The sequence below is a fragment of the Podarcis melisellensis genome (assembly GCF_964234715.1).
Source record: "Podarcis melisellensis genome assembly, chromosome: 2".
NCBI classification, from domain to species: Eukaryota; Metazoa; Chordata; class Lepidosauria; order Squamata; family Lacertidae; genus Podarcis; species Podarcis melisellensis.
In genome coordinates, this window is record NC_138529.1 from 7362205 (window position 1) to 7373265 (window position 11061).

The window sequence follows — 11061 nt, forward strand, 5'->3', positions numbered from 1 at the left end:
ACAACCCCTGAGCTAGACTTTGAAGCATGTCCTCATGACTGTCTCTTAATACAACTGGTGCTGTGTCATACACAATCCTCTCCTGGGTAGGGCGTATCCTGGGTCCTGCAAGAGGGCAGAAGGCAGGGGAGCTGCATTTCCCATCTTTTCTTTCTCCTCAATTTTTGGATTTCTTTTTTTTAAAAGAAAGATGTTCCTATCCATGGACCCAAGTTCTTGACCTGCATTCCTGACCTATGACTCAGTAGGCAATGATGTTTCTTCTTTTATTCCTCTGAATTTCAGGCGAGAGCTCCATCCTTTTGGAGTCCAAGTCAGCATTATTGAACCTGGTAGTTTCCAAACAAACATTTTCAAACAAGGAGTAGAGAATTTAAAGAGTGTATGGAACCGAGTGCCATCTGACATCAAAGAAGTCTATGGGGAACAGTACTTGGAGAACTGTGAGTAGACATGGAGGGGATTTCAGCATGGTTTGCATTTTCCTGCAAACCTACCCAATTGACACTCATGAAGCAATATATTAACCAATACATAGCTCTGCTTAGGAATTCAAACTCCTCTAAATTCAGCAACAAGTTCTCCAGACCAACTATGTGTACAAAGACAACTATGAACAATTATGTGTACAGAACAACTATGTGTACATAATATACCAAAATGCACTAAGCAAATTGATCACAATAAAAAAAAATTCACTATGCAAGGAAATAATGTTTGCCAAAATTTGTATACAGTGGTACCTCAGTTAAAGTACAGACTGGTTTAAGAATCATTTGGTTTACAAATTTCACAAAACTGGAAATAGTGTCTTGGTTTGAGAACTTTACCTCGGTCTAAGAACGGAATCCGAATGGTCGAAGGGCACCGGCGGTGGCAAGCCTCATTAGGGAAAGCACGTCTCGGTTTAAGAACGGTTTGGGTTTAAGAACAGGCTTCTGGAACGGATTAAGTTTTTAAACCAAGGTACCACTGTATTGCAAAAACTGAAATGCTGATGACTTTCAAAAGTCATAAACTGAAATGAGGAGAACCAAACTGAAAGATTTTGGAGATATTGAAACTGAGAGAAACCTAAATGGACATCTTTTGAGAATGTGTTCTGTTTTGAAGCCTCCAAAATAGTTCCAGATGCATCTGCTTTAATTTAGTTCTTCTATGGAGAGGTATCTAGACGCCAACCAGTCCATTCAGATCCCAAAAGATTTAGGTTACCTCCTACATTTACAGCACTAACTTCTGTTTTGTTTCATATTTCTCACACACAGATAGCAAAATTGCCCAATATGCCGTTAACCTTGCCAGCAGAAAGCTTCACCTGGTCACTGACTGCATAGAACATGCCCTGACATCCTGCTGCCCTCGCACTCGCTACTCTGCAGGCTGGGATGCAAAGTTCTTGTACATTCCTGCATCTTACTTTCCAACGTCCATCGTTGACTTCGTGATGAGCTGCATTCAGCCCAAACCTGCTCAAGCTGTATAGATTGTTTTGAAGAAAAACCTCTACAGTTGTCCAAATGAGTCAACAATCTGTGGATGGAACACAAGCCTAATTGCATCTTGATGTTTACGTTTTTATTTTGGTTCTTTATGCAAAATAGAAAATGCAAAAAACAAACAAACTTTTGCAAGCAGTATACATTGCTTTGAAGGAAAAAAAATAGTTATATTGCCAAAGGGAAAGCCACTAGATGGTGTTCCTGTTTTCAGTTTAGCTTATACTGTATTTCTATATATGGTGGCTGAGATAAGGGATGCAGCTGCAGGCATGGGAAAGAAGGGAGTGTCCTTGCTCTGAACCAGCTGCCGATATAAGGAGGAATATCAGTGGAGGGCTATCTTGAACTCATGCTCTGACTTCAAAGTGTGAAATTGAAGGAGGTGCCCTTAGAAGTGGATGGGGAAAAGGACGAGAGCATAAAGCACTTGCTACAGAAACGGTGGAAAGCTGCTCCAGGACGCTATAAAAGGCCCCAACTGCAGCAATCCAACGAGATTCCAGTTTGGACTGACCGGGTAAAGTGCCAAGCATATTTTGGCCTGAGAAAGAGGGGTGCCGTCACCGGTTTCTGGAATGTCCCCGGCAAAAATGATGGATAGCTGAGCCAGCTTCACAACTTTATCTTTGAGTATTCTTTCATATACAGTTGTACCTTGGAAGTCGAACGGAATCCGTTCAGGAAGTCCGTTCGACTTCCAAAACGTTCAGAAACCAATCGGAAGCCGCACTGGATGTTTGAAAATCATTCCAGTTTTTGATTGTTCAGGAGCTGAAATGTACACGTTCCAAAGCGTTTGGCAACCAAGGTATGACTATACTTTAATTGTATATTAGCACCTGTTGCTGCTTCTTTGCTTATTGTGATAGTTGTTAATAAAGCTTTCTTCTACTGCCTAAAAGTTTGAGATCCAAAGAACTCGCTGGTGCCTCAGGATTACCAGGGCTGGGTGATTGTTGGGGAGGCATAACCATTGGGCATTACACAGTTGTCCAAATGAGCCAACAAGCTGTGGATGGAAAACCAGTCTAATTGCATCTTTTAGGATCCTAATGAGAGGCGGATGTGGTCATCAGTACCTAAAGGAGAAGTGATTTATTATTATAATTATTCTGAACTATTCTCTGATGCAGCTGAAACCGCAATGCTTTACCGCTCATTTACCCAGGAAAAAAATACATGGGACTTCCGGCTAAATTGTTGTTGTTTAGTCGTTTAGTCATTGTCAGGGAACTGACATCTAAAGCGCCGCAGGTGCAAAGGCTCCCTGAGGTTGAGAGAGCAGTAGCAGCGGAAGAGGGAACCAGTAGAGGGCGAGCAAGAACTCCAAGGGAAAGTGAGTCGGAGGGATGGCTCAGAGACGCTTCAAGCGAAACCAGTGGGGAGGTCTCAGGACCTCCTATAGGGACACCCACACCTCGACGGAAACTGTCACGCCGAGAGGCCAGACGACGTGTTTCCGTTAAGGAGCTTTTATGTTGGAAACGTTTCCGAAAGCAGCCACTTTCGGATTCTACTAGTGATTGACGCAGCCATGCTGGAGGGGCTCCGTCACAGGCAGAGGTTTGAAAACCTGATCAAACTCTGAGGGACTTGCATTTTACGCACAAGCAGCTCATCGTCCCATCACAGCAATCCGAAAGTCACCGAAAGCCAGCTTGTGCAGAGAGAAGCATCATGAGCAACCCAGCCGGAACCGGGGGTGCAGGAGCAGCTGGAGGGGGTCCAAGCCTGGAAGAAAGGTACAGAGCGTTGGAGATCCAGTTGGCGCTGCAAACGGCGAGGCTTGAGGAGAGGAGGGCTCAGGATGCAGAAAAGGGAAAGGAGAAAACCACCCCGCTCGCCAGAAAGGTACCAGGATTGGTGCAGAAATTCGGGGGGGATCCCAGGAACTATCATGCCTTTAGAACAGAGATGCAATACGCTCTAAACTTGCAGTTTGATGACTTCCCCGACGAGGAATCGCGAGTGGCGTATGTGATTGGCCATCTCGAATCCGGGGCGAAAGATTGGGTTAGACCCCTGATGGCAGCGAATAATGAGATCTTAAAGGACACGAGGAAGTTTTTTCGTGCCATGGACCTGATGTTTTCCAGCGATATTGAGCAGGGGGTGGTGCGAAGGCAGTTAATGGCTTGCCAGCAAGGAAGCAGATCTGTCCGTGAGTACTGGACTGAATTTACTATGCTGATTCATAAATTGGGGTGGGACCTATCGGCGGAGCCCATCCAAATGCTTTTCGAAGAGGGGCTTTCTTCAACCGTCAAAGATGAGCTTTCCCGGGGGCCCAGGGCGGAGTCTATGGACCAATTAACCAAATCTGCGCTGGCCATAGGAGCGCGCCAGGAGGCGAGGGCTTTGGAAAGGCGGGAAGGGAAAGGAGACCGTTGGAGGGAGTTCCGCATTCCAGACATTCCAGAGCCATCTTTCCCGCCGGCAGAGCCGATGGAAGTTGGAACAGCGCGGGCGCGCGCAGTTTCAAATCCCAGTGAAGGGCGGAAGAAGGAGGGAAAGAGCGCCAAGAGATGTTATCTCTGCCAACAGCCAGGGCACTTTGCCAGAGTCTGCCCACAAAGAAAGGAATGGCAAGGGATGGCAGGAGCTGTTGGGGGAAAGGAAGAGGAAAGCAAGGAGCAAGTAAAAGCCAACGCCTGGCTGCCACCGTCGGGGCACAGCAGCCAGGCCAAAGAGCAATGAAAGTGCCCATGCCAGAACCTCCCAGACCTGCTTTAGTGATAGAGGTGTTACTAGAACTGCCAAACGGACACCCACTAAAGGTCAAGGCGCTTTTGGATTCAGGCAGCTCCTGTAATTTCATGAGCAAGGAGTTTGCAGCTGAGCACCAGATACAGACCATCCCTTTAAGTAACCCCTTGCAGGTGACTACGATTGACGGCAGAGAGCTGTTGGGGGGAGAAGTTAGCCAACAGACTGTCCCGATGATAATGAGAGTGGCAAGGCACACCGAACAGATAGCGTTTAATGTGGCCATCCTGGGAGGAGCGCCCATCATTTTGGGGATGAGCTGGCTGGCGCTACACGATCCGCTAGTGGGCTGGCATCAGAGGGTGGTCTCCTTTGGGTCAGCGCATTGCCTAGAACACTGCAAGGAGGGGAAGGTCTCGGGAGGAGACAGAGTCACCCTAGCGGGGATGGAAGTGATGGGCAAAGGGAAGGTGCCCCCGCAATACGCAGATCTGAGCAACGTATTCAGCGAAAGGGAAGCAGACAAACTGCCACCGCATAGACCCTTTGACTGTCAAATCAACCTACTCCCAGGGGCCCAACTCCCAGTAGGCAAGCTGTACGCCATGTCAGACAGGGAGATGCAGGAGCTGAGGGAGTTCATTGACAAAAACTTGAAGCGAGGTTTCATCAGAGAGTCCCGAGCGGTGGGGGGCAGCCCAGTGTTCTTTGTGGACAAAAAGAACACAGACAAACCGAGACTGGTGTGTGACTTCAGGGCCCTCAATGCAGTGTCGGAGCCCCTGGCTTTCCCTATGCCCCGAATTGACGACATTTTGACCAGAGTAAGGAAGGGAAAGATTTTTACAAAACTGGACCTGCGGGGGGCGTACAATCTGATACGCATAAGGAAGGGAGATGAATGGAAGACCACCATGTTTACCCCTTTGGGAGCCTTTGAATACCTCGTTATGCCCTTCGGTCTACAAGGGGGCTCCGCCTGTTTTCAAGCTTTTATAAACCACGTTCTGGGACCTTTGCTCTACAAGAACTGTGTGGCCTTTTTAGACGACGTGTTGGTGTATTCGGAAGATGAGGAACAGCATGTGAGGGACGTTCGAGAAGTGTTGGGCAGGCTGCAAGCCAACCAGCTGTGGGTGAAACTGGAGAAGTGCCAGTTTCATACCAAGGAGGTGGAATTCCTGGGGTACCGCTTGTCAGACAAGGGATTGGCCATGGATCCAGGCAAGGTTCAAGCGGTACTGGAATGGAAGACACCGAAGACCAAGAAGGACGTGCAAAGATTCTTGGGGTTTGGGAACTTTTATCGGAAGTTCATCAAGAACTTTGCCCACTTGACGGCGCCCATCACCGACTGCCTCAGCAGCAAGAAGAAATTTGTTTGGACGGTGGAGGCGGATCGAGCCTTTGAAGAACTGAAAAGGGCTTTCGCCTCGGAAGAACAACTTCTGCATGTGGATTTACAAAAACCCATGAGAGTGGAAACAGATGCATCCGACCGGGCTATAGGGGCGGTCCTTCTTCAACCGGGGAGGAGTGCGTCGGAGTGGAGACCGTGTGCATTCTTCTCGCGGAAACTGAATAAGTCCGAGAGGAATTACACGGTGTATGACAGGGAACTACTTGCCATTCACGAAGCATTCCGGAGGTGGAGACATTTATTAATTGGGGCACAACACAAGGTGCAAGTGTGCACCGACCACAAAAATTTAGAGTATTGGAGAACAGCTCGAGTGCTCAACCAACGACAAGTGAGATGGGCACAGGAATTCTCCAAATTTAACTTTGAGATTTGTTATGTGCCAGGCCCAGAAAACGTCAGGGCGGATGCGCTCTCACGCAAACCAGAATATTGGGAAGGGGAGGAGGTGATCGAAGAGAGACATGTCATCCCGGAGGACCGCTGGGTGTGTGGGGCGGCGCTGGTGGGGCAACGGGAACTGGTGGAGGAAACGGAAAATGATGAATATGCCCAGGATAAGCTCAGAGGTCTCAGGGGGGAGGGCGAGAGCCCCGGAGGTTTTGAGGAAAGAAATGGGGCATTGTATTACAAAGGGGCACTGTATATACCCGAAGGTGAATTGAGGGGGAGAGTACTCAAGCAGTTGCATGATAGCCCCACGGCGGGACATTTTGGGCAACACAAAACCATGTGGTTGGTTACCAGGGAATTTTGGTGGCCTAAGGTGAGGGAAGATGTAAGGGAGTATGTAAGAGGGTGTGACCAATGTCAGCGAGCCAAAGGGGAAAGAAGGGCGCCGGCAGGGTTATTAGAACCTTTACCCACACCAGAACGGCCTTGGGAAGCGATATCAATAGATTTTATGACGGATCTGCCAAGGTCCAAGGGGAAAACAGCCATCATGGTAGTAGTAGACCTGTTAACTAAGATGTGCCATTTTGTAGCATGTTCACATGCAGTCACAGCGGAAGAAACGGCGAAGTTGTTTGTGGAACATATCTTTAGGTTGCACGGGGCTCCCTCGAGGGTGATCTCAGATCGAGGCAAACAATTTACTTCCAGGTTCTGGAGGAAGCTCATGAGCTTGCTACACGTGGAAGTTAATTTTTCAACTGCCCGGCACCCTGAAACCAACGGGCAGGCGGAAAGGGCAAATGGCATTCTTCAACAATATCTTAGGTGTTATGTCAATGACAGAGAGAACGATTGGGTCGAAAAGTTGGCGTTGGCAGAATTTGCCTACAATAATGCGGAGAATGTGTCCACAGGGATGAGTCCCTTTTTGGCTAATTACGGGTGTCACCCCAGGGCATTTCCAGGGGAAGGAGGGGAGAGATGGAGCGTTCCAGCGGCTGAACATTTTGTAGAAGAGATGGAAGCCATCCATCAGCAGCTCCAGCTCAACTTAGAAAGGGCCAAGGCACAATATAAGAAGCAGGCAGACAAGAACAGAAGGGAAGGTGAAACCATAAGGGTGGGGGATCAAGTGTGGTTGTCAACCCAAGGGTTGCCGTTCAAAGGGGGTTGTAAGAAACTGAGGCCCAGAAGATTGGGACCCTTTGAGGTGATTCAGCAGGTCAACCCGGTAGCTTTCAAACTCCGATTACCCAACCACATGAAATTGCACCCAGTGTTCCACAGGTCGTTACTGTCACCATACAGGGGGGGACGTGAAGGGGAGCACGTCAAGGGACCAGCCTTGGAAGAGAGGGAACGCCGCAACCATGTAGCGGAAATCCTCGATTCCAGGTGGAAGGGTAATCAGGTGGAGTATTTGGTGGCGTGGGAAGGGGAACCGGAGTCAGAAAACACCTGGGTAAGTGCAGAGGAAGTCAATGACGAGGTTTTAACAGAAACGTTCCACCAAAGGTTCCCGAGGAAACCTCAGCCTATAGCAAGGTTTAGGAGGGAGTATTTCGGCACCACCGATGAGGAAGAGGAAATGGAAGGGTTCGCGGAGTCGGAGTTGGAAGATGGAGTGGACTCTGATGACGAAGAGTACCTAGAGAGTAGGAACAGCAACAAGTGGAAGGAAGTGTTCGCGACGTCGGAAGATGAGGGAGGTTCTTTCAGGGGTTTTACCTCCTCACCGCCAGTAGGAGAGGAGACGGGAGGGGGTGAAGGGGGCCCTGGAGGGGAGGTGGATGTCAGGGAACTGACATCTAAAGCGCCGCAGGTGCAAAGGCTCCCTGAGGTTGAGAGAGCAGTAGCAGCGGAAGAGGGAACCAGTAGAGGGCGAGCAAGAACTCCAAGGGAAAGTGAGTCGGAGGGATGGCTCAGAGACGCTTCAAGCGAAACCAGTGGGGAGGTCTCAGGACCTCCTATAGGGACACCCACACCTCGACGGAAACTGTCACGCCGAGAGGCCAGACGACGTGTTTCCGTTAAGGAGCTTTTATGTTGGAAACGTTTCCGAAAGCAGCCACTTTCGGATTCTACTAGTGATTGACGCAGCCATGCTGGAGGGGCTCCGTCACAGGCAGAGGTTTGAAAACCTGATCAAACTCTGAGGGACTTGCATTTTACGCACAAGCAGCTCATCGTCCCATCACAGTCATGTCCGACTCTTCGTGACCCCATAGACCAGAGCATGCCAGGCACTCCTGTCTTCCACTGCTGGTACCCCCAGGGGCCATGGAGTCCAACCCCCTGCAATGCAGGAATCTCAGCTCAAGCATCCATGACAGATGTCCATCCAACCTCTGCTTAACAATCTCCAAGGAAGGAGAGTCCACAACCTCCCAAGGGAGACTCTTCCACTGTGAACTTGGGGGTGGGTGCTAAAATCACACAAACCTGAGCTACATACACTTCCCAAGTAAAATGGGGAAGGCATCTCAAAAAACTCCATCTCAAAAATACGAATCACCACAGAATGTTTACAGTTCCAGCTTGTCAATACCGTACTCCAGGTGTGGTCTACAGCTGTGCCCAGCCCAGGCGGTGCTTACTTTTATGGGCAGCATGCCTGAGCCCCAAGTGATGCCAAAGCCCAGATGCGCCGCACCCCCCTAGCTATGTTCCTGGGCTGGGTCTCCAGAGGCTGTCGCTGGTGCTCCCTTTGACCTGATGGAGTCAAGTGCTTGGGGCGGGGTGGTGGTGGTGGGGGATTTTGGGTGTTTTCCCCAAGGGAATAAAGTTTGCAAGGAAAGTGGCTGAGGCACCCGAAGTTTCCCTCCTGCTGCGGCTCCGAGCTCCCTGGGAGGAACCGCAGCAGGGAAACTTCTTTCCAGGAGGAGAAGTGTTCCTCTCCGACCCAACGCGTGGCGGTGCCAAAGTGAGCCTTGTGTATCCTGGGATCGCAGGAGCGATGGCAGTGGGAGGGTGGGGTGAGAGGAGCTGAGTGAAAAGGGAGAGAGAAGCGGAACGAGGCTTGTTGCGCTAGGAAAGCGAACTAAACGGATCAATGGGTTCCTCCTGCAAAGCGGGCACTTGCTCCGTGGGGTGGTAACGCTCGGCTTGTGCTGAGGCACACTTTGCACCCGGCATGCAACAGTGTGCCAAGGAGCCTTGCGCTCACACTCCCTGAACTCTTGCCTCTTGGCTAGAAAACAGGGTTCCCGCCTGACCGTTTGTCCTCTCACAGATTTGGTTACTAGACATAACGCTTGGCTGGAGCATGACTGTGGATACAGATGTAATCAAGTATCGGGGAAAACATTTTAGGGAAACACCTGCTAACACGTGTATTTGATAACGCTGGAAATGTGCTTAGATGGAAATACGTCATGTTCAAAGTGGTTTCACTACTGTTTCCAATTGTTGACTTCTAATAAAAGGAGCCTCTGCGGAACTAGCCGGCAGCTGTTTTGGAGCTTGCTTGCCAGCTTGCTCCTGCCCAGCTCACCTGCATTCAACCTCCCGTCGTCCTTGGTATTCCTACACTCCAAAAGTGCTGCTGCTGGTGGGTCGATCATTGTCTTCCAACTCCTGGCTCCTCCTTTGTCAAAGAGCAGAAGGGACACCATGTTAAAAAAAGAGTCCCAGGAGGGTGCCTTATTGAGGCAGCGGGGGGGGGGGGTGGTAAAAAAGCAGTGCTCCTAAGGGGTGCAAAATTTCCCTCCTTTGCCCCCGATGCTTTGGCTGTGGTCTCCTGGGTTTTTATGCCCAGGACTCCTTTACACCTACCTTGCCTGTCAAGTGTCACGTCGTTTGCACCTGTGACTCTTCCGTTTGCACCCCTTACCCATGTACCCGTATGTAACACAACCAAGTGGCAGTCACTTGTTGGCAGGCTTCTTCCTTTCTCTTTGGTTGGAGGTTGCAACTATCTCGCTTTGTGTCTTTGGCTTCCGATTTGAAGGAATGGGTTTCCCAAATCTAAAATCTGACTGTGCAGTCAGTCTGAAACAGGCCGCAAAATCCCCATTTTTCCTTCTCCAAGGGTAAAAACCATTAACTTGAGCCCTTGAGCAAATGTATAACAGGAACCCAGCTGTACAAACAAAGCTCTCTTTGATGCCTAATGAATGGCCTTGTCAGTTCCAAAGTGGAGCAGGGATGGCACATCTGGGTCTTATCTTACACCCTGACCACACTGACGCACAGACCTTGTCAGGTCTGACAAAAGACCCGGGAACAGCGCCAGGAGTGTTCTTAGAGTTGGTGACCTTCTTGCCCCAAGATAAGCGTATAGGAACAGGAACATCTGTTTATGGTCATGGATGTCAACTTACGTGTATAAGCTGACGTGGCTGGATTCCTGGGGAAGGGGAGAGAGGGTGCCTGGAGGATATATATACTGCATGCAATATCTCTTGCTTTTGTGCTTGCGGTGAACCGATTCACGAAGTACCTTCTGCTATCCGGAGAGCAGAATAAACTCTTTCTCTGAATCAACCTCGGTGTCATTTGACTTCCTTTCTCCCTCCCAGGAGCAACGCAGACCCCACCAATCGGTAAAGTCTAATAAGGCTACAGATTCCCGGAGCCCAGCAAAATGGTGCTTTTCCTTTCCTAAAAATGACCTGCCTTGTCCCCGCTAACAAGTGGAATGGGCAGAGATACCAGAGGTTACAGATGAAAATGAAGTGGGGCTCCTTCCAGCCTTTTGTCCCTCTCTTCAGCGAGGCATTTAGAGAACCAGCAGTATCAACCTGGTGATCTTTCCTTTTTACACCCACACACCCGCTGCTCCCTTCAACATGAATCTTCTGGTTATCCTTCCCCCATCTTTGAAACGTACCTAGATCTGCACTAAGCAAGAAAGAAGCAGTGATCTTTATCACTCCTTTCAGTTCTGAATAGTTTCAGTACTCCGTTATTGACATCCACACTATGTAAACAATAAGCCAACTGACAAAATAATCTTTCATTATCTTATTTCTAATATAGAGGTTGCAAATCATTCCAACCCCTCTTTGTGCACACCAGCAGCAGAAAGGAAACCTA

General features: G+C 49.3%; 1 protein-coding gene and 1 long non-coding RNA gene across 6 annotated transcripts in view; both read left to right on the forward strand.

Annotated features, from left to right (window-relative positions):
- The window catches only part of LOC309362892 (retinol dehydrogenase 7-like), a 48097-nt gene that overhangs the window by 23736 nt on the left and 13300 nt on the right, over positions 1-11061 (forward strand). For 3 of the 5 annotated variants that reach the window (XM_081898892.1, XM_081898895.1, XM_081898896.1), the window contains exons 4-5: positions 286-443; positions 1269-2403. In XM_081898892.1, coding sequence (XP_081755018.1) covers positions 286-443; positions 1269-1486 — 376 coding nt within the window. In that variant the 3' untranslated portion in view covers positions 1487-2403. Of the gene's footprint in view, positions 1-285; positions 444-1268; positions 2404-2490; positions 2703-11061 lie in introns of those variants that run through there. The other 2 variants (XM_081898894.1, XM_081898893.1) reach the window with 2 other exon arrangements.
- Positions 8834-10509, forward strand: LOC309363069. The gene is made up of 2 exons (XR_014165217.1): positions 8834-9114; positions 9564-10509. It is a non-coding gene; the product is annotated as an uncharacterized lncRNA (long non-coding RNA).